At 40.3% G+C, this 24,659-nt stretch overlaps 1 protein-coding gene and 1 long non-coding RNA gene across 2 annotated transcripts; one reads left to right on the forward strand and one right to left on the reverse strand.

Moving 5' to 3' along the window:
- The first annotated feature begins 1,201 nt into the window (after positions 1 to 1,201).
- Positions 1,202 to 3,471, forward strand: LOC124265494 (sialate O-acetylesterase-like). Its single transcript, XM_046700289.1, has 4 exons — positions 1,202 to 1,234; positions 2,179 to 2,333; positions 2,761 to 2,962; positions 3,123 to 3,471. The coding sequence occupies exons 1-4, from the start codon at positions 1,211 to 1,213 to the stop codon at positions 3,393 to 3,395; spliced, it is 654 nt and encodes a 217-aa protein (XP_046556245.1). The 5' UTR covers positions 1,202 to 1,210; the 3' UTR covers positions 3,396 to 3,471.
- An 8,412-nt stretch (positions 3,472 to 11,883) lies between these two features.
- Positions 11,884 to 14,532, reverse strand: LOC124265476. Its single transcript, XR_006895464.1, has 3 exons — positions 14,474 to 14,532; positions 12,907 to 13,083; positions 11,884 to 12,513 (listed from the first exon to the last, which is right to left on the reverse strand). It is a non-coding gene; the product is annotated as an uncharacterized LOC124265476 (long non-coding RNA).
- Positions 14,533 to 24,659: the final 10,127 nt, after the last annotated feature.

Raw genomic sequence — 24,659 nt, forward strand, 5'->3', positions numbered from 1 at the left:
ATTGAGAGATATATATTCACCTACTGTTTTTGGAAATGGCTGCCCATATGTCTAGTGTATTATAAAATTTGTGTCATCGCGATGCTCATTCATTTCCCAGGCCCACTGATGGCGATGTGGGGTGTGTTCGAACCCCTGGTGGGACTCAACCACAAAAAGTACTAGCATTTCTACTTTTGATGTGATCTACTATGTGTGATCCTAAATATTAACATTGTTAGATATACTATTCACTCACGGATTCTGGAAATGACTTATGTCATCGTGATGCTGATTCATTTCCCAGTCCCAAGTACAAGAGCAATGGTGACGTGGACCACGACACGTATTCCAGTCTTTGGAATTCCATGGTTCACCCTCTTTTGCATACAACTATATATGGCGTCATCTGGTATCAAGGTTAGATTTCGAATGGTGCTAACCAATATCTAAAAGATTAACCGAATGTGAGTACAAATGGCAGACGTTATTGTGACATGGATTTTTTTCATTAGTAATCTTGTGAATCAATGTTGAGTGAGTAAGTGAGTTAAGATGTATAGGCACATCGGCAATAATTCAGCCATATCGTGACTTCAAAAAATTATAAACTCCAATTAAATTATAAAACCCCGACGACAGTAACAAAAACCACTAGGTTATCACAGACAGAGAATTAGACAAATCTTATGGACAATGCAATTATATAACAATGGGCTGGAAATCACTAGCAACTGAAGGTACGTCACCATACTAGGGACCATGGGGACTTACAGTACTTTCCCTACCGCATGGACCCTACTTGGATTTACAGTATAGCCATAAATTAAAATCACACATATTCTACGATTAAAATTCTAGGAAGAGGAAATATACTTTGATTGTTTCGGGACTGAATTAATGTTGAGCATACATGGAATTTACATTGAATTGAATAGAGGAATAAAACAAAATAGATTTCTCCAACGTATTTTATTTGAGTTTTTGAAATAGAGGTATGTTTAAAACCCCTTTTGAGATTCTCGGTCAGAAACATTCATCAGCCACATATAATCGGTCTGGCGGTTTAATGTATCGATAAAATCCTAAATTCTCTCAGCACACAATTTAATTTTTCACAGGTGAATCAAACCAGCAAAACGGACTCGACAGATACAGTTGTACATTCCCGGCTCTGATAGATGACTGGAGAAAAAAGTTTTCACAAGCTACAAACGGCCAAACATCCAATATGCTTCCCTTTGGATTTGTCCAGGTAGGTACAATACATATTTTAAAATGCAATGGCTGAAATATAAGTTTATTGACAGAAATATCGCATTCCCTTTACGAGGTGGACAGGTAGACATTCGATTGAAATGCCACAATTAAACAATGGTATGCTGGTCGTTGGTTCCAAACCTCGCTTCTCCCAACCAGAGGTTCTTAATCTATCAGCAACACGCCAGTCAAGATCTTTCGGGCAGACAGACAGACAGATTGTTTAATATAGTCTCACCTCGTTACAGTCAGTTTGATAAAAACGAACAAACATAATATTTATATACATGTCATTGATATAAACTATGCATAACTTAAGACAATATAAGCGTAAAAGTAACGAGCCACCATGTACAGAGCTATGGCAGACTTTAAATATAATATCTATAAAAACATTCAAATCTTAAGAACTGCAGTCACTCTATAACAGATACTTTGATAAGAAATCAATGAAATAAAATGTTATGACGCTTGACGATGTTTTTGCACTCTGGGCTATAACATTAGGTGATGAGAGCATAAAACTGACTTTCCGAATATCATCTAAGCTATTAAAATCCTCATTTATCACAGGAGATGTGACAGTAGATTACGTCTTTCCTCTTTATACACTGGGAAGATATGGCGTAAATTGCGCCTAAATATGATATAAATATGTATGATGATCGATGGGGCTCCATGTTATTGTTTATTTTTTAACATAAGCAGGGCATATTTCACGCAGTAGAACTCGTCATGAGTGCCCGCTTTTCTCACTTGTATGCATCACGTTTACCGACAGACAGCTATATAGATAAAACATGTGTTTGTACATTTCAACACATTATGATTGCATTTTCTCGTAAAATATCTATTTGAACATTCCAGTACATTATGAATGCATTGTTTGTAAACTTGTACATATATATGTGTCCAAACACATTGACTGTATCTCTCCAGTTGGCTCCGTTCCGAAACTGGAATGTCAATTCTGGATGGGCCATTTTGAGGTGGCACCAGACCGCTGACTATGGCTATGTCCCTAACGACAGGATGAAGAACACCTTCATGGCGGTGGCCATGGACCTGCCTGATTACAAATCACCACATGGAAGGTAAATGGTAATCTCAAGAAAAATAGCCAAAACTAGTTATCTGATAAAAGTCGTCTTTTGAGTGAGTGAGTATGGTTTTACGCCGCATTTAGCAATATTCTAGCAATATCTTGGAAGGGGACACCAGAAATGGGCTTCACACATTGTACCCATGTGGGGTATCCAACCCGGGTCTTCGTAGTGGCGAGCCAACGCTTTAACCACTAGGCTACCCCACCGCTCCAGTCGTCTTTTACTTTGTTCCATAACAGCATGACATTGTGCTAAAGATTTATCCGTGCAAAATATCAAAGATACAAATACGTTTGCAGTTCAGAATTATAGCGTGTTTTCCATATACAGATTTTCATCTTCAAGCACATATTCCATTGCATTTTTCACATAATACTTAGGGATATTAAGTTGGAGTCGCATGGCGTGTTTGCAGCATCCATCCCAGAAATAAACACGACATCGCACAGAGACTGTACATCGAGGCCATGATTGTGGCTTACAAGAGGACGGACATGCTAAACCAACGAGGACCATTCCCTACTGGGTTCACAGAAGTGGTGAATAAGAAGACTGTACAGATTTCATATGCTAACACAAGGACAACCATCGAGAAGAGAAATAATAATGGTTTTGAGGTACGTCATTGTCGCACTTGGAGAATGATCTGACGCATTTCAGCGATAATACAAACAGAAAAGATTATGAATTGATTTATAAAGACATTTACTGGTCTTTGTGATTTCGGGCAGATACCTGCAAAATGTGTTTATTATGTCTATATTATATTTTGTGCAGGTGTGTTGTGTCCCGAGGAGGGATATATCTGATACCCGCAAGTTCTGTCCAATGACCTACCCTTCTAACCTGTGGAAGGCTGTTCCCATCACGGCTTCAGACTCAACGTCTGTAACGATCAACTACCACAATGCTTGCACCTCAAGCAACCCCTACCTTGGTGGTATCCGTTATGAGTGGCGGGAATCCCCCTGTGATATGAAGAAGTGTGCTGTGTATAACAAATTGAGCGGAAGTCCTGCTCCACCATTCATACACTTTGTCACCCTTTAGATGGATCTAGGATCTCAGATGTATTGATATGTAATGTGAATATGTTATTCTAGGATATTTATGAATGTAGTTATTTTACCATGTTGTTTTCGAGAGTGAACACATTAAATGAGCTTCATCGTTGAGACATCACAAAAATTATATCACTTAATTGTTTAACAGACAGACAGATTTATTATGTCTGTCCTGTCTTAACTGTTTAATTACAATGGGGCGGTGGGGTAGCCTAGTGGTTAAAGCGTTGGCTCGTCACGACGAAGACCCGGGTTCGAATCCCCACATGGGTACAATGTGTGAAACCCATTTCTGGTGTCCCCCGCCGTGATGTTGCTGGAATATTGCTAAAAGCGGCGTAAAACCAAACTCAGTCAGTCAGTCGTCAGTTTAATTACAAAACAGAAGAGAGAACGCGATGACATTGCTGAAGCTTTCAATTTGCTTTCAGCTGTTTCTTTGTTGTTTAACGCAGCACTCAGCAATATTCCAGCTATATGGAATCAGTCTTAATAATCATGTCTGGGCCAGGCAATACAATGACCGACAGCGTAAGCATGGATCTACGCAATTGGTATACCATTATATGCGTCAGCCAAGTCCGCGAGGCTGACCATCCAACTTTAGTCAGCTCTTACGACAAGCATCTGCTGCTGAAGACCAGTTCTTACTTGGATCTTCACAGGTAGTTGCAACTGTCAAAGGAGATCCATTTCTATCTGGACATACTGACAACTTCATTGGTTCAACCTTTCGTGAAGTTACATTGTTTCTATAAAATCGGACTTTCTGTGATTTCCAAATACAACATATTAGTGTTTTATTTGGTGAACCTATTTAGTTGTTACTGGTAGATTCTAAACAGGAAAACAGTTCATCTCATATGTTATTTAAAAAACGGAGCTCAACCTATTTAAGTAATACATACATGGATGAAACTTTGATGACTAATGTTTCAAAACATTTCAACAGACAAACGCCAATGGGAAATATATAAGAATGGGTATACATTATCAAGTATGACCAGTCACACATACTTCTGAAAGTTTGCCTGTTTTGATTTAAAGCAGAAACACTCTGCGTTCCAAAAATCTGGTCCTACAGGACAACCTCATATCTTCAGTGTAACAGTTAAAATTACATGTCGCGATTAACTATAATTAATATAAGGACATACTCTGAGATATCCATCCAGGGTGTGGTCGGGTGGTCTACCAAAATTTATGCATGTTTGTTTGTTGCCGCAGTCAGCAATATTCCAGCTATATGGTCTGTAAATAATCAAGTCTGGACCAGACAATCTAGTGATCATCATGGATACGATGACAGTTAGTCGTCTTTGACGACAAGCATGGGTTACTGAAGACCAATTCTAACCCGGACCTTCAAGGGATTCTATGCTTGCCATAAGAGGCGACTACATGGTGACCCCAACAATGGTATATCATCATGTCCCCTTTACAGAGTTTATTTGCGTTGAACGGCTTTAAGCAACAAGCTTTCAAACAATGTGCTTAACGCATTGAAGCTGATGCATCAGACAGTCAGTCAAATGATAAAGACACCACACAAAACACTCATCACTGGGATGACTCCATCGTGCCTGTCTTATGAAGTAATAGAATTTTAGAATTTGGATCTGTTGAGCACTTTGCATTTCACATCGCACGTAGGGTGTATTATATATTAGACTCAATAATCGAAGCAAATGTTAAACAAATAGTTCATTGTATCATATGCTCTCTCTCTCACACACACAGAGGTAGCAAAGGTACTGTAAGTCCCCATGGTCCCTAGTATGGTACTCTACCTTCGGTTGTTGGTGATCTATAGCCCGTTTTATTTTGTACTGTCTATAGTGATTTTACGATAGCGTACTAGTTTTAAATTTAAATAGCTGCGATCCTTTAGTTATTTTACTGTCCTTCAGTGACAGGTATTTATGTTCTAACTTTATTTATTTTCATATTGATATAAACTAGATTGTTCTCGTCACGATATGGCTGAAATATTGTCGATGTGACGCTAAATAATAACTCTCTCTCTCACACACACACACACACGCGCGCGCGCGCGTACGTAGGTGGTGGCAAATGTGGTATGTCAATTCCGCATTTGATATTGATACATTTTCAGTGTCAGGAAGCCTCAAAATGTTTGTGAAATATGAAAAATATACAGGTTACATTTGGCGGTATTTAATGCATTTACGGTGCCGCCAACGCAATCCTGGCTGATACAACCGTGGAACTTGAAGACATCATTCCTTCATCATGGTATCTAGAGATATATTTCATAATACTTTCTTGTGTTTACATTTAAAGTTTTCTTACTGTGATAGATTTATAGGCACTTCATCTTGAAAAACGTCATAGCTAGTCATTGAAAAGTAATTGCTGCCCACTTTCGTCGCCAGTGTAGGCATCCCCATGGGCACCAATTGTGCTCCCCTCCTTGCAAATCTGTTTGTGCGGATATGAATCAAAATTTCTGCTTGGGTTGGCAAAACAAGGTAATTTGACCAAGAACAGGTATATCGATGATCAAATATCGATTAATAGCCATGAAATAGTCAATTCCTATTGTAATTACTATTGCATTTCTTTTACCTTCATGTAGCCCTAATTCCTGCCTTTGTTTACCCTATTACATATCCTCAAAAAAACAAGGTCTTTAAAGCTGTTTGATTGGCATTTAGAAGTTGGTGACTAATAAGAAAGGAAGATTCTATAATAAAAGAAGTTGTTATCCATAAAGAATGTCCCTTTCTTACTATCAATGCAATGGGTATATTGTGTGAAGCCCATTTCTGGTGTCCCCCCGCCGTGATGTTGCTGGAATATTGCTAAAAGCGGCGTAAAATCAAACTCAGTCAGTCAGTCAGTACTATCAATGCAAGTAGCATTTTTGCCTACTACCGGGTCAGTTAGGGGGTATTTGTTTTTGCCTGTTATTTTTATTCTTTATCCAGCTATGATGTTTGACCCTATCAACATCTCATCTGATCTGTCTAAAAATATAATGACCTAATTCCATCTGAATGTGATATGGTCACCACATCTGTCATCTAGAAAGATTACTTTTGCCCCTTACTTTGATGGTGATTCTACATGTATGCGGTGGAATGTAACGAGCAGCTAGCATGAATTATTCCTTGGGCATATTTGGATATGTTACCAAAACATAATGTTTATATTAATGGCATTGTTTTCAAATAATATTCAATTTCGTACCAATATTTCATTGTTTTAATACACACTTGCAAAGTTACACCTCTAATACTTGTAATAATCCATCACCATATAAGAAGAACTTCTAACATCTGTCCCTGTGATTGGCTGAATACAAAGATGAGCGAGACCAGACAAGGAGAAAATCAAGCCATGACAAGGAGGGACGAACACTGACCAGTCAAACCCAAACATCTCCATGGCAGTGTCTGTCGGACCCTGTTTAAACTGCTCACCCTACCTCATACACCTAGTTATACAAGTTCTTAACCAGTGCCAGGATGTTACATATACTGAACCGCAAACGAAACACAATACCGATTGAGGTTTCTTAAAGAACGCACTTTAATTCGCTCAAATTAACAATCAAAACGGAGGATTGAATTCAAACTTGGCAATTATGGTTAACACATTTTTGGAATCACATTTAGAGTTCACACAAACACAATCACCAATATAGCGAGCAGCTGTCACACCGGCCATTTCCACGTCCTGGACTGAGATTCTGGAACACCACTGGGCCAATTCTCTGGTTCAGACCGATTGCACCCACGACTCTTTTCCCATGATGCTTGGACCACCCCACGACTCTGCGGGTAAAACACAATATCGGCTTACATCAGAAAAAAACACAGTTCTCCATTGTCGATAACGCCAATTTCGATGCTGTGCTGAGTTGCCCATTGCAGTCGTTTTGGGCGGTGACGAGCGGCGAGAACAGGACCACGATATAGTCTGTGGCAGCAGAGTTTTTTCAGTGTAAACGTCGACGCACTGTATCGACACTAATGGGTCTGTTTTGAGTCCCAATGGTCTGGCGCGCTGTTTCCGTTGCTCTGATGAAGCGATCCTGCAAATGATTGGGCACAATCTGTCGGTCTTGACGTTGTGTTGTTTCTGAAGATCGTCCACTGGGTGGATGGTCTTTGATGCTGTTAGTGGCCTGATACTGCTCCTGCAGTCGGTTCCTAACATGAACATAAAAATAATTGGCGACCCCCCTGTAGTCTGACCAACCTGCAATCTTCAAAGGCTTGGTTTCTCTGATCTCTCGTAAGTCGTGGCATAGCCATTGTGTCAAACCAGGAATGATTTCAAGCGAGTTTAAGACTCGCTTTCATTGGTAGGCGTGTCATGATATTTCATTGCTTTTTCATTTTCACGTACGGAACCTTTACCACGCCCGCCTTTTTAGGTGCGTTTGGCCGATATGCTTTGCCATCAGAAAACAAACTGATGTTGGTAATAACTGTCAATTTTGATTTAAAAACATGTTAACAAAACGGTACAATCATAATAAAAACACCACCTTATAAGAACAAACTGTTGCATTTGGTTTTGAAAGGTTTCGTTTCTGTTGCGGTTCAGTATAAGATACGCCAAGCACAGTGTCACGTAGCAGCCATGTGTGGTCGAACCGATGCTACCTGTGTTGTATCTATGAGTGAGATACGCTACGCTTATTTTGGACATTGCACCCGTGTGTGGAGAAACCTAGGCTACCTGTGTTGTATCTGTTAGCGAGATACGCTATGCTGCCAATGCTGTGTCTGTGAGAACTTATGTATCGTGAGATCCCTATTACAAACGATACATTGACTGACTGTCCATTCCTTGCCTAATCAGCCAATGTAATCAGGATGCATTTCAGGCCAAACCGTGTGTACAGCTACATGTACAACAACATGGATGAAACCAACGCCGTTTGCTTGTTGTCCTGTTTACCATTTGCCACATAAAGGATTCACCGGAAAAGTTGAAATTGTACATGGGGGTTTTACTGCTGTAAGGCGTATAATTCATGCAAAGTATTAAATTTGGGTTTGCACTATGACAGCTTGGTATCATCTTTTTGTAAGTAAGTGACCTAAGAGGAAGGTCAAGATCGCTGTGGAGGTAATTTAAAAGGTATGTGGCAATTTTATAACAGTGGTGCTCAGTGCGATCTAAACGGGTATCTTATTCTATTCGTTTACGTCGAATTGAACGAAGGAACATAAGCTTGTATTTATGTGCTGGATAGACATTTGAAATGTTCTTGAAATACACTTGTACTTATTCTCTCTCGTTTCATGGTCGCAGCAGGATACTTTATGTCCATGATACCTATTAACAAGTCAAATTTAAGGCGTGGCTCTTGTAGGAAAGACTGTACGTCATCTTAGTTTTAAGGTTAAGAAATGTACTCCAAAAGTTTTCCTTGCAGCAGGATGAAACTATTTACTATAATGGTTAAGTGTTAGGTAGGTGTTTTGAACAAACATTATTTAATTTCACGTTATTGGAATGCTCATTCTTTTGGTAGTTCTCCTTTTTGTGTACGGAGGCTACCAGTCCCTGTTTTGTTTGACAAAGATTATAGTACTCTACTCTTGTTTGTAAGATAAGAGCTTGTGCCATGAGCATGAACGGAACAAGCAGGCGGTTGTCTGGAATTCAAGCTCAAGGCTTTAAAAACCGGAAGAACATCTACATTTCTTATTAATGTCGTTAGGTAATGACAGGTGGCAGTTTCTGTTTTGAACTATAAATGTGATTTGTCGCTTTCTCCTTATCCTACTGTTTACTATATATCCAGGTGAGCTACAGTGCCGGAACACTAGATTTTATTATCCATGATATTTCATATTTCATTTCATCATCAGTGGAAGCGGGTTCGTTCAGCTTCTCGAAGTCCTTTGCTAATCATATGGTACTGCAACAAGCACCCAAGAAGGCCACCATATGGGGGTTTGCATCACATGTGGGGAAACAGTGACGGTCCAGATATCCGGGAAGGGATCAATCAAAACGTTTTGTGTGATCACATGAGTTGTATCCCTTCCTCTACTTAACTTTCCTATCTCTTCTCTCTATTCTTTCCTAATATGTATATAATTGAAAATGTATGTATGTAAAGATTAGGGAGCGGGCATTTTAAGTTGGATTACTTGTCACCAATCCCTTTCACATTTGTGAATAAAATATGTTTAAATCAAGGGATCGGTGACAACGACAACAAGTCACGGAGATAACGGTGCTGTTGTATGGTATGCGCAGCTTCCGCCAGTCAGCGCCGGTGGACCATACACCATCACAGCTACATCCAGGGAAGGGAAGCTAACTCTGTCCGATGTCCTTTTTGGTGACGTGTGGGTGTGTGGGATTCACCATGAGCATGGTGAGTTTTACGTGAGTAACAGTCTGCTCGCTGTAACCGTATCTATGTACAGTCGTAAATAAAAGCGGTCACTTGATACAAGTGTGTGAAGTCATCGCTTTTGTTCTTGTACATTGTAGCGGATCGTGTATGTGTGAAATTGTACCTCAACTTGGTTCATTTATATTTTAGAACAACCACCCACAGTGGTAAATGTGGTTCAATTATATACATTATTCAGTATGTACATAATTTTGAGTGGTTTCTGGAATAGTCATTGATTGACACTGACATTGGCTTTGACACTAAAAGTAACCTCTCGCTGACCTATCGATTTCATTTTCAGCTTGGGCCCTGAATAAAGTATGTACACATTGATTAGTGGCCTTGATCGTTAACCGGTCCAGGCTGTTAGTCAACTTAGATAGATAGATAATTATTTATTAGAGTCTCACCTCATTTGGTACATTTTAAAAGCATACAACATATTTATAAGCGCATAAATTACATAAAAAACCATGAGCCACTCCATTTGGAGTTATGAGAGACTATAAAAACATAAAATATACACATTATACAAAAATAAAGAAACATAGCTATTTGTATAAAATATTACTACGAATATCTGAAATGGTCTTGCAGGATTTGGCACTTAAAAGAGCACATTCCTTATTAGATAAAATAAACCGGACTTAAGTCAACAATAGTGAGACTTCTCCATTACCTATGAGATATCTGTGACGCCTAACATATTTGTCTGAATAAAAGAAACATATATTATATTTGGGATTACACTTTCTTAGTAAAAAAGACTAAAAGACGGAGCGAACAGTTACTGTTTACCGATATGATATAATGTTCTGTAGAGATATACTGAGTTTGTTACGGGTGACCAGTTATGAATTCAATGTCAGGTGTGTTGTATGTTGTGTTGTGTCTTCCTCCAAGGACCTTGCTACAGACTAACGTTTAGTCTCTGAACATACATTATTTTGACCGAAACAACAAATTCCATATACTTTCCAAACGAGCCCTAATGGAAAATATCGTGGCTGTGTCAGGAGAAAACATTCAACATGAGACTATTTATTTATTTTAGTGTTCGGTGCAAAGATTTAAAAAGTGAAATTCTGTGAATCTTTAGCATCCTTTATCTATTCCACAAAGGTATTTGATATTGTGTGCCGAAATATTCCTTTTATCAATATATCGTGTACATTTTCTAATTTACTTCCTAAACTTACGGAGGTGAGGTGAGGTGAAATCGGGTTTAACGTCGTACTGACATACATGCGTGTGTATGTGTGGCTGCTTGTACTAGCCCAGACTTACGCTGGAGATACCATGCCGCAGTTAGGCATAAACATCCCACTCAGACACATTATACTGACTCCGAGCCGACCAATCCTTGTTATAGCCATTAATGCCGAGCGCCAGGCAGGGACCAACAAGTACCATATTTTAACGTATTTTGTGAGGCGGCCGGGGATCGAACCCGCGACCTTCCCCCCTACGGGCAGACGCTCTAACCACTACACCACGGAGGCGGTCCTAAACGTACGACTGAACAGTGCACCTAGTACCTACAGTATAGGTTGTGTATTTATATGTTAACTGTGTTAAAGACTGGTTATGTGTTACAATGCATGGAAACTGATATCCTTTATGAGTGTTTTATTTTTCAAAGCGAGTGAGTGAGTTAATATTTATCTCACATCGGCAATATGTCAGCCATATAGTCATGAGAACAATTAATTATCATATTTAAGATCAATTAAATTAGAAATTAAAAAAATGTTGACTATGAACAGTAAAACCACGAGTGCATCACAGATAGATATTTAAAACTAGAATGTAACGCAATACTTATACCATAATGCAAAACAATACAATATGGAAAACGGGCTATAGATCACCAGCACCCGAAGGTAGATCTCGGTACAAAGGACCATGGGGACTTATCGTACTTTTGCTACCTGTATGGACCCTAGCCAAATTTACATCATCCCTTCAGCCGCTGTATTTAAATATAGCCATAATTTAAAATTACAAAAATACTACGGTTTAAAATATTTGATAATCTTAATTTACCTTGAATGTGTTGGGACTTGTGACCGGAGGATAATACTTCACACCCCCACCCCACCCCATGAGGATACAGCCACTCACAATCTCAGCTGGTCAATTAAACTGCCAATACTAAAATATTCATCTATTTACAAATCATTTAACAAAATTTATGTAACAATTCTATTTCTAGTTAAGGTTCTGACAGAAGTCCTTGCAAGCATGTTTGTTGTTTATCGCCGCACCCAACAATTTTCCAGCAAACAATGCGAAAAGGAAAATAGGAAAGTGTTTTGCTTTTTTATATTTTGGTTGCACTTTAATTTTTTAGTGAGGAAGGAACGATTAGAGGTCATCAGTACATTTAAACAAGATTTTTAGATTGTCAGCTCAGTATTATCTTCAATGACATTAAATCCTGCCTCGCCGAAGAAGTTCCCGAACACGTTACCTCCTCCTACTTCGACTTAACAATCACCGAAATGGTTGTTTAGGACGATTTGGCATACACATCCCCTAGTATTTGAACAAGAATCTGTGTACCAGTCTTTGGTTAGTTTGCTCATAACAACACAGTTTCCAGATTTGGGATGACCACTGCTCCATGACCTGAAAGCACCAAGGTCCTCCCCAAGGTGCCATGTCCACACCAAAGACGTCTTCTTCAACCCAATGTGGAGGCCAGCACCTGAAACATACAACTTACTTTAAGTGTTCGAGTTCTATTTGAAAGGACACGCTTCGACGAGTGTAATAGCAGAGCCATACCTGTTTTCATTTTAATGTAATGCTCCAATTATATTATCACGTAAACAGTGTCGCATAGTGTCGAGACCAGGGTGTCATCAAACTGGATTTAATATATTGCTAGAAAAAACATTGTATATCTTCACAGTTTAATAATTAGCAGCTAAACATATCGAAATCAGGCGATCAAGAAACCATGACCCAACATTTGCTGAGCAAACATATAACAGCTGACATAAAAATTGTCAAGATGCACAGTCAGCCAAGTAAATCGGCTGTGACCAATTATCAACTGGGAGTTAGATTTGTCATGTAAGTATTATAACTAATTTACCTTCTCCCAACATAATTTTTCGGATCAGGTTGTTTTCTTTTGAATTCTGGATGTTCACGAGTCTTCCGCCATTGTCCACACATGTTTGTCTCGCGACATTATTGGTAACTCGCGATGTGAACAGTCGGAGGCATAACCCAGTAGGCTTGGAATATGACCACTGAGAAGGACATCCATCTGAAATCAAACTCGATATGAGTTGGGTTTTATAACATATGTTATATTTGGGATTACACTCTCTTAGTAAAGTACAGATTCTAGTACTTTTTGGGTTGAGTCCCATCCGGGATTCGAACCCACACCCTCAGAGTCAGGCACCTAATCGCCAGCATACAAACTCAGACGCCTAGACCGCTCAGCCACCGCGGCTTCCAACCCAAAACGTTGCTCTAACTTGCAAACTTGTGCAGGATATACAGGCAGGCCAGATAGGCTGCCAGTACAGAGTAGCCATATTCCTGGACATAGAAAAAACGTTCGATACGGTTTGGCATAACGAGCTAATTAAAACAAGAAAAGAATCGGGCCTCTAAAACTAAATCATTTTTATATCAAGGATTTCCTCTCAAACCGCAAAGTAACTGTGGGTGTTGCCCAAACACTATCGGACCAGTGTCCCTTAGAAATTGGCAGCCCACAGGGAAGTATACTAAACCCGAACTTTTTTCACGTAATGATAAATTACCTCTTGGAGGGAATCTCTTCTAAAGGAAAACCTTTGGCGGATGACGTCGCTCTTTGTGTCCGCCCAAGAAGCATTAAATTTGTTAAAAAGCCACTTCATCAAGCACTAAACAAAGTCACAGCTTGGGCCGATTAATGGTGTTTCTCATTAAAGGTCGATAAAAAAAACAGTTGAGTATTCTTTAAACGTAAATATATGCACTCTGTTACCCCATCAATTTATCCGAAAAATAGCTCCTTAGATTTCAAAAGAAAACTCAATTCCTTGGCCGTATATACGATGAGCACAACATCTGTTATGACTACCTAAACAATCTAATACACAGGGGATAAACACACTTCACTGCTTAGTAGAACCTAACTGGGGGACCTCCAAGAAGACTGTTATCATAATACACATCACTTATTAGGTAAGTACAAAACAGACTACGGCTGCGCAATCTACAATACCCCCAAACGACTGAATAATAAACTAAAATACTAAGCCCAAAAACCAATCACACGGCAAGGAACAATATTTATCATCACAAGCACGTACAGGCGAAATTCCCCCAGTATAGAACTGAGACGAGAACACTTTACCATAAATTTCTGGGCATTAACACAAATACACCCTCCTCATCAAACGAACCCAAACTCAAAGCACTTGCTCACAAAAAAAACTTATGATGGCAATGTCACAACTCATCTTCACAAACTTGCTAACACAGGTCGTGGCCAGGCACCACTGTGTGTAAGGGTATCCATGCTCTATTGTACATGTGTCAATACCTACCATGCTTCCACTGATTACAGTTCACATTTGGCTTCGCTGTCAGCTCGTGTCCAGACACCACTGTGTGTAAGGGTACCCATGCTCTATTGTACATGTGTCAATACCTACCATGCTTCCACTGATAACAGTTCACATTTGGCTTCGCTGTCAGCTTGTGTCCAGACACCACTGTGTGTAAGGTCACCCATGCTCTATTGTACATGTGTCAATACCTACCATGCTTCCACTGATAACAGTTCACATTTGGCTTCGCTGTCAGCTCGTGGCCAGGCACCACTATTTGTGTAGGGTATCCATGCTCTATTGTACATGTGTCAATACCTACCATGCTTCCACTGATAACAGTTCACATTTGGCTTCGCTGTCAGCTCGTGTCCAGACACCACTGTGTGTAAGGGTACCCATGCTCTATTGTACATGTGTCAATACCTACCATGCTTCCACTGATAACAGTTCACATTTGGCTTCGCTGTCAGCTCGTGTCCAGACACCACTGTGTGTAAGGGTACCCATGCTCTATTGTACATGTGTCAATACCTACCATGCTTCCACTGATAACAGTTCACATTTGGCTTCGCTGTCAGCTCGTGGCCAGGCACCACTGTGTGTAAGGGTATCCATGCTCTATTGTACATGTGTCAATACCTACCATGCTTCCACTGATAACAGTTCACATTTGGCTTCGCTGTCAGCTTGTGTCCAGACACCACTGTGTGTAAGGGTACCCATGCTCTATTGTACATGTGTCAATACCTACCATGCTTCCACTGATAACAGTTCACATTTGGCTTCGCTGTCAGCTCGTGGCCAGGCACCACTGTGTACAGCATACTGCTTCTGTAACACAGGTTCTTGTCGTGGTTGTAGAAAAACGAGGCACAACTGGTTGAGTAGAAACACAGTCTAATACACTCAGTTAAAATCTCAGCAGGAACTGCAGGTAGATTGGGGTCAATAACGTTGGGTAACACCATTGCAATGGATACAGCCAGATTCATTGTATCTACAAAAGGAGAAACCGCATCTTGTATTAGGTTCAACCATCCACCAGGATCAACCATCCACATTTTAGGTTGATGGATCATTAAATGATTTACGCGTACGTGGTTTCATTCGAACTGTCAGTCATACTATCAACCACTGGCTGGACATATACGTGTGTATTTGAAGGCTGTCCAGATACAGGTGAAATAAATATGTGTAATATTCAGATACATGTGTACTATGAAAATGCGTGCACATTTGTCACAATGTTTATAGTATGATTTTAAAAGGTGGGGAATTTTCAATACAAAGTTGTTACATATCTATAGATATTATATCCTGAGAAAAATAGTTTAACAGTGTCATAGGTACACCTGACTGAGATTTGAGTTTGTAGTGGAACGTCAGATTGCCAAAGATGTTGTTAGATGATTGACCAAAGAGGCCTTCAGTCCAGAACGTTCAGCTCATTCATATCGACTGAATTCGCCTCTCTTCTTAAGACAATCCTGAATTCGACGAGGTATATCCCCTAATCAAACGTCCAATGTCAACTTCTACTATCTCATTCTTCCTGCAGAGCAGCACCATGTTCGATAAAATAGATCAGAGGTTGTTGACGGCGACGTACCCGCCGTCCAAAGATATCCCAGAAATGTTAGGCCCTCCTGGTGGATGTACTCATTAACTGTAAGAGTCCTGTGTACTCATCCCTAATTGCTCATTTTACCTCAAAGGTAAGATGTTAACGAAACGGAACTATATGTTATACACATGGAGTTAGTGAGTGAGTTTAGTTTTACACCGCACTCAACAATATTCCAGCTATATGGCGGCGGTCTGTAAATAATCAAGACAATCCAGTGATCAACAGCATGAGTATCGATCTGCGCAATTGGGAACCGATGACATGTGTCAACCAAGTCAGCGAGCCTGACCATCCGATCCCTTTAGTCGCCTTTAGCATGGGTTACTGAAGATCAATTCTAACCCGGACCTTCACGGGTCTGTCAGCCTGGAACACATGACGACGTCCATGCGCAAATGGCACCACGCATGCCTCCACGATGTTGTCACGGCAGCAGTGACCAGTACGTGAATTACATGTGAATGTGTTCTGATACACCAGGACTGGTGGAGGTACTCATTAACCGTAAGAGCCCTGTGTGCTCATGAAATGTCAAAGTGAAACACAAAACGAGGTCCATGTCGGCGCGCATGTCGGAAGGACAGTGACACGTACGTGAGTGAATAACATGCCAGTCACAGTGATCCCATCCCACACCATTACTGAGCCACCCCCTACAGACCGTTCTGTGTACCGTTATCGGCATGAAAACGTTCATTCCGTCTAGGCCACTACTTGTTGGGTCAAGGAAGCCCAAAGTAGATTAAAACATTACACGTGCCGGACGACGACTGCTCCAACGTTGTTGTTCTTGGTGTGGTTGCTCGAAATTCACAACTCGTTGAATGGAACAATCATTATCTAACTTCATATTCAACTAAAAGCAACGAAGCCATGTCCACATCCTTAAGAAATCTCAGCTGAAAGCAGAGTTGATTGCACAATTTTGACTATAATATGAGTATATATTTGTTTCGACCGCCTCCGTGGTGTAGTGGTTAGAGCGTCCGCCCGGAGAGCAGAAGGTCGCGGGTTCGATCCCCGACCGCGTCATACCAACAGACGTTAAAATATGTACTTGTTGGTCCCTGCCTGGCGCTCGGCATTAATGGGTACAACAAGGACTGGTCGGTTCAGAGTCAGTATAATGTGTCTGAGTGGGGTATTCATGCTTCACTGCGGCATGGTATCTCAGTGGGCTAGCACTATAAAACCAGATGAAGTCTGGGCTAGTACAAGCAGCCGCACATACACATACACACGCATGCACGTCGTCATATGAGCGAAATATTCTCAAGCACGACGTAAAACCCAATTTCACCTCACCTTAATATTTGTTTCAGCAGTATTACAGCTGCACGAGGTTGTCTGTAAACACATTGAGCCTGGAGGCGGCAATCCAGTGATTGTCACCATGCTGTCGCCCTTGGTGTGTTTACTCGAAATACGTAACTCGTTGTGAATAGAATAATGATTTTCTAAATCCATACGAACATCACACGAAAATCAGGTATCCTCTGCTTGTTTACGCCGCCATGTAGCTGGAATATTGCTGAGTGCGGCGTAAAACTAAACTCACTCTGCTTGTTTAAATAGTATATGCAATGCATTGATAAACGAAGAAACGTTAATCATAACGTAAGAGACTAAATAGAGAGAAGGCATGGGTGGATTGACGAATGGATTGGATGGATGGATAGGTATAAAATTGAAACCTTACCCGTTGTGTGCCACAGTCGTGTTGGAACTGCGCGTCAGAATGAATGTCACTCAGTTTTTAACGTGCTTTTGAACATTCTACTTAAGCATCACTGTGAAGAAAACGAGTTCCATGTTACAAGGTATTTAGTGTGTTAAATTATTTATAAAGAGCCATTCATATTACCAAAGGCACCAGTTATCTTTATTCGGAACGTATTTTTATGGCAATGTGGTTTGTGTCTTTCAGCCCTTCCTTAACATCCTCTTGGGAAATGTCTGCGCTAGTTTCCATTGCGCTTGCAGGTGTTCTGTTGAGGGAATACTCTACGCAAGGCATATGACTGTATTGAACGGAAGACACATTTCATGGTTTGATGTGCATTGCAGATTGAAATAAGGATGTGTACTTTCACCGTTACTTTTTAATTTTTACATAAACAAGCTTTTAACCATGATTTATGATTTATCTATCAGCTAACTTCTTTGAGTGGCATGTTTAGAAGGTGGTGATTCATCCATGAAGTTTGTCCTTATCTTATCTCACGGCGTTATCATAAACGACAAGGCTGTTGGAGTGCTCGCCTATGCTGACGACTTGGTTCAACGTGCAGAATCTGAAAGTGACTTGAATTTATTGTTGGATTGTCTCAACAGCTGGTGTGGAACTAAAAAAAGTAATGCCGGAAATGCTTGGAAAATGCCTTTTGGCTTCAATATCAGTATGATGAATTTGACACAACACATCATATATAATACATGATGAAAAAATGCACTTGAGGGGTGACTTCACAGGAGGAAATTTTGACGTTTTAACAACATTCTAACTCGAATGTAGTTTTGAAATACAGACTATAATCATTCATAAGGCCTCAACTAATTAAATTACATAAATGATTGGATAAAGTTTTGGTTTTTAACATCTATATGTGAAAATGATGAAACTCTTGTAGTAGTTAGATTCTAATTAATGATGTAAGAAATGTCTTAATGCAAATCGCATAGATACTCTTGTTCACCCATTGAAGTTTCACTTCGTGTATGAGCACTGAACTGGCAACATGCGACTTGAAATCTCTGCAGAACAATTAATTTCAAATTTATACCAGTATTTCATACTGGAGAAACAAAGGGGGAAACTTCTCGTCAGTTATGACAGGGTTTACTACAGAATGTGTAAAGCCCTTAATTTGACATATAGTCAGGTGTACAAAGTTGTAAACAAATCAGTTACCTCATCTGTCGTGTCAAAATCAAAACCAGGTAGGAACCACAAACTGGATAGCTTCGATAAGGGTGTCATACGCCGTGCAGTTTATAAACTGTATGAACGCTAAATCCCACAGACGTGTGCAAAATACAAGATGAGATCAAAGATACAATAAATGTCTAGAAAACAACACTTATTGTAGCTCTGGTAGAAATGGGGTTCAGGTAGACCAAAAGGGGAGATAACAGAGCTGTGTTTAGAGAAAAGTACTCAATCCTGTCATGCGATCAGCTTATCTCAGAACATTTGAAGAATACCGCAGTTTGGGGTTTCAAATTTTACACCTCGATGAAACCTGGTGTAATACAAATCACTCAGCCGATCGGATGTGGCTTCCTTCAGTGTTACCATCAGGCAAAAGTAGACGCCTGATCATCTTGCATGCTGGTACCCGTGGCAAGGGACTGATTGGGGGTTGTGACTTTGTTTTTGAGGCCACGAAATCTGATGGTGATTACCATAGCGAAATGAATGGGCAAGTATTTGTTTTACCGCAGCTGGACGAAGCAAGCGTTATCAGTTTGGATAACGCCAGTTACCATAACCTGCGTGTCCCTGTTACCAAAACACCCACCATGAGCAATCTCAAGGCTCAGTTGCAGGATTTTCTCACTTCCTGTAACGTGCCTTACAGGCAATCAGAAACAAAGCCCTAGCTCCTGGAAAAAATTCGGCAGCACAAAAAGCCAATCCAGTACATCATTGACGAACTAGCTGCAAAACAAAGCCATACAGATCTGCGTACACCAGTACGGCACTGTGAGCTCAATCCCATCGAGCTGATCTGGGGTAACTGTAAGAATGTTATTGCTCGCAACAATACCACATTTAAGCTTTCAGACGTTAAAGAGCTTGTGTCTGCTTCTTTTTGCGAGAATTACCCCAGAAGTGTGGTAAAAGGCTGAAGACCTTGTTCTCAAAATCGAGGACGAATACCGTTTGCGGGACGGCGTTAACGTCAGCCGAGTTGCACCTGTTGAGTCCGCTAGAGTCCTCGACCAGCAGTGATACTGACACTTAATATTTTGAGACGGTCCCTGACATGCGCTGCCCGTGCGTTACATGAACGCTGTCAACCTGTCTGCCTGTCAGGTGGGTCACAGTATAGTTTGTTTCTTAGACGTGTTTCTACCATGGAATTTTTTCTAAGTTTTTCGATCTTTTACGAGTAACCATTATGATTAGGGAATGGTACATCGTGATTACTCATATGCCATATTAGGTCGAGGTGGTATGAATGATTATATATGAGTTTTGAATCTGAAATATCAACCATTGTCAAATAATTGCCAAAATGCATTTTCCAAGCATATTTGCCCTTACTTTAACTCGATGAATGTCACCTCAGACCGACACATCGGACACCTGCTACCTTTACCTGTGGTGATGAAATTTTAGAGAAAACCGAGTTTTATAACTGCCTTGGAATTCTTTTAACAGAGCACCTTGACTACAATCGAATGGCGAAAGCTCAGCTAGCAAAGCTCTAGGATTGCTCATTTCCAAGTAAATGTTGTTATAAAAAAGATAGTCCGTTTGGCTCAAAAGCGGACCGATGAATTGCAATCTAACTCGAAAGCTAATAAACATAAAATACGCAATGAAACACTGATCATAATCAAAACGTCAGACCAACTCTGTGAGGTTTGTGCAGAATTTATGTCCTAAAAATAAAAAAGTTGTTTAACAAACTATCATGAAAATATTGACACAGTTCACTATTTGTTACGAGGGAGGAGTGCAGAAAAAAGGCACAGCCATGTGTGCGAGAGAGGATGGAGACAGCACAGCACAGGTTAATGAATCAATAACTTTGTCGGCACTTGTGCACGTGCTTCTCGTACACCTGGCTGTCCTCACTCCTCCCTCGTAACAAATAATGAAATGTGTCAAAATGTTAATGATAGTTTGTTAAACAACTTTTTAATTTTACGACATAAATTCTGCAAACGAATCACAGAGTTGGTCTGACGTTTTGATTATGATCAGCGTTTCATTGAGTGTTATATGTTTATTAGTTTTCGAGTTAGATTGCAATTCATCGGTCCGATTTTGAGCCAAACGGACTATAGGTTGAATGGAATTCGACACTTTTACAAAGTTATAGAAGGCTATGGTGTGGTCAGTCATCGCATACAGGGAATATAATTATATGGGGAAAGTACAATATGTCCTACATGGAGGCAGAACAGAACAGGACTATGCGGTTCTTCCTCGTTCTACGACGTTTTGACCCTTACAAAGCAGTGGTTTGAGACATGGGCTGGGTCCCCCCGACCGTCCGGCAGTGGGGATATGTGACGAGCCTCTATATGCGACTCCGCAACATGGAGTGAGTGAGTTTAGTTTTACGCCGAACTCAGCAATATTCCAGCTATATGGTGGCGGACTCCGCAACATGGATCCTGACAGACCAACCCATCACATATTCATATGGATTCACCAGTGGGCCGCCAGACGTAAGAGAAATCAAATCTATAGGAGGATACATATGTTCAACCAGCTCGGAATGGGACACTATACATCTCTAGAACACTTTTACTATAGGAGGTTCGTTTCGGGCAAGAAAGAGGAAGCTGTTTTTGATCAGGTTTTATCAAAATGGGAAAGAGAGATAACTGAACCTACACAGCGAGTGAGTGAGTGAGTGAGTGAGTTTACGTTTACGCCGCACTCCGCAACATCCCAGCTATATGGCGGCGGTCTGTAAATAATCGAGTCTGGATCAGACAATCCAGTGATCAACAGCATGAGCCTCGATGTGCGCAATTGGTAACCGATGACATGTGTCAACCAAGTCAGCGAAACTGACCACCCGATCCCGTTAGTCGCCTCTTTCGACAAGCATAGTCGCCTTTTATGGCAAGCACATAGGTTGCTGAAGACCTATTCTATCCCGGATCTTCACCGGTCGAACCTACACAATCACAAGGAAACAGATGGAACAAACTTCGCACTTACTGCACTTTCAAGAGCAAATTTCGGACCAAATCATATGTTAGATGTGTCATAAACATTCCCAGAGAGCGCCAGGTCAAGGTTTAGGTGCGGAGTAGCCCCTGAAGATTGAAACTGGGGGTTACAAGAACACGCCTGAAGAAGCGAGGACTTGTCCTCTATGTTGACAAGCTGTCGAAAACGAGATGCATGTCACCTTCACTGCCCACTGTTTAAGATATCATCCATGACCTGCGTACCCTATCATCCATGACCTGCGTGCCCTATCATCCATGACCTGCGTGCCCTGACTTCTCTGATTTTAGTGATGTACAGAAAGTGGGTTATATTCTCTCTTCACCTGACGTGATTTTAATCAGTGCCAAGACCTGCAAAGCTTTTTTAACTACCCTTTCAGATTTCCTATATCGTAGCTAATTATTTTATGGAAATATCTTTTAGATGCCAACTTTTACTCTTTATGGTATATTTCCCTTTTATATTTTACGTTTTAAATGCGTGTTTTATCTTTCTTTTATCCAATTCATCTTTAACAAATAATTTTACAACATATCTAATTATCTTATGCACTTTAAATACACTTTGTGATAAACAATATATTGTTTATTTTCTGTAAATAGCTTATGTCATTTCGTTGTCATGTTGGTTAAGGCCTAATGTATCCCGGGCTGTTTAAAAGGGGATAACTGTAAGCAATATCGACATTAAAGGACAGTAAATATTTCTTTAAAGACAATTTCCTTTGGTACATTAAGATACATGTCATGGAACCCATTTTTCTAAATAAACATATTGACAGACGAATAACACACTGAATCAAAGTAAGTCAGGTACAAGAAACAACTATAGATGAATATCTTCCACTAAATAACCTGTACGACGACAAGTGTTTCAGAAACAGAAAGTACAAAGTAGCATCAATATGGACATGAAATGGATCGTCATTTTCTATCATCCTAACAATCAGACGGGACAGCAGTGACCTCTCTTTCTCCCTGTTACGAAATCGATCTCTCTCTCTCTCCCTCTCCTGTATCTCCTCTACTCTTTCTCTCACTGTCTCTCTTCCACTCTCTCTCACTCTATCTGACTCTCTATGCCTCCCTCACTCTGTTACAAAAAACGTTATCACTCTCCCTTCCTGTATCTCATCTCCTTGCGTCACACAATTCAGTTAATATATACACATCATTTGATACAAAAATATCGGGGATATGAGAATCATAATTGGACATATCAATGACATTATATTCAAAGCATTAACATTCTGAACGCAAAAAGACATTATAAAAAGACATATCCGGTACACATATTCACACTTCAACTATCAGTAAAATGACGATCAAATCAATGCATCTGAAAGCTAGTACATATTGATAAGCAACGGGCAGGGGTACAGGGTACTAATAGCACTGTACATACACAAATAGGTGTATACTACTACCGAGAGAATAAAGAAAACAGACATGAAATTGAAAATATTGACAAAGAAAGGATTTAGTGGTGCAGGAAAACAACTGACGGGGTAGGGGGGATTGAGGCGACACTCCTGGGGACTCAGATGATATAACCCACAATGGACACACTTGTAAGGGTGTTTGTGGGCATGATAGATTGGAGGCGGGATAGGAGGTGGTGGGGGATGGCCGTGTGGGGGAAAGGGATGTAGGACAACATTGTTCGGGGAAGGTTGAAAATAATTTGCAAGGTTATGTCGCTCCTCCTGCTTTCTGTTCGGATGAACGTTCATGGGTGAATTGACAGACAAGAGTGTCTCTGTACCTGCAATTTTGTATATGTCCTCTGCTACCTGATCACTTTCAATCATGTCCGACAGAGTGTCATGTCGCCTGGTGACAATACATTGGACGATGCGGGGGGAGGCCGTTTCTGACAATGGGGTCTTTTATAAATTGATCATCATTAGAATCCAAAAGGGATGCCTCATACCGCACAGATTGAAGAAATGAACGAACGTCTTCACGTTCTGTTTGTTTTTTGTCAATCAGGGCATTTTCCCGAATGATGGACATTGGACCATACCATTGTGAAAAACATTGTCTAAGTTCAGGCCATGTCATGTTATCTTTACTAGGAAGTCCTTCATACCAAATTGAAGCTGACTGCGATAAACATAAGGGGAAAAGGTTAACAATTTTTTCATCAGTGTAATTTTGAATAGTGACAAATTTCTGGAATCGACTAAGCCAGGAAGGTGCCGATCGGGAATAATGTCCGTTGAATAATGGCATAGGAATGGTTGTGAAGTTTACATGGGGTGGGGGACAGACAGCGTCACGGTCAGGGGGCGGGGAGGAGCATGGAGGGGGAGAACAGCAACGGCCACAACAATGGGGATTATAAAGTTAATTATCATTAATCATTGATTTTTTAAAAGAGATAGTTTTGTTAAATGAATTTTTATATATGTTTTGTGAATAGAGAAAGTTTTATAATTGGTAGTTCAGATTATCAACTTAGATTGTTTGTAGCTGTATCCTCAAAGGGGGGTTGAAGTAGCGTAAAATTATTGTCCTCCTGAGAGGGTACGTAAGTTCCAAACACTTTCAAAGTCCGTTTTGCTCAACCATAATTTTAATCGTAGTATGATTAATGGAACACACAGAGACCTATCAGATACCAGGACTACTTTTATCAGTAGACTTTGAAAAAGCATTCGACTCAGTTGATAGAAATTTTTTGATACATGTACTATCGTTTTTAAACTTTGGTTCAAGTATTATTAGATGGATTCA

This window comes from Haliotis rubra, unplaced genomic scaffold, assembly GCF_003918875.1.
Source record: "Haliotis rubra isolate DU_JTF1 unplaced genomic scaffold, ASM391887v1 Scf98, whole genome shotgun sequence".
In the NCBI taxonomy this organism is placed as follows: Eukaryota; Metazoa; Mollusca; class Gastropoda; order Lepetellida; family Haliotidae; genus Haliotis; species Haliotis rubra.

Bases quoted from the DNA above. Each gene is read 5' to 3' on its own strand.
- LOC124265494 (XM_046700289.1), top strand. From the start codon at position 1,211: ATGCTTCCCTTTGGATTTGTCCAG. The intron at 2,334-2,760 runs GTAAATGGTAAT...GCGTGTTTGCAG, and splicing joins TACAAATCACCACATGGAAG to CATCCATCCCAGAAATAAAC. The intron at 2,963-3,122 runs GTACGTCATTGT...TATTTTGTGCAG, and splicing joins GAAATAATAATGGTTTTGAG to GTGTGTTGTGTCCCGAGGAG.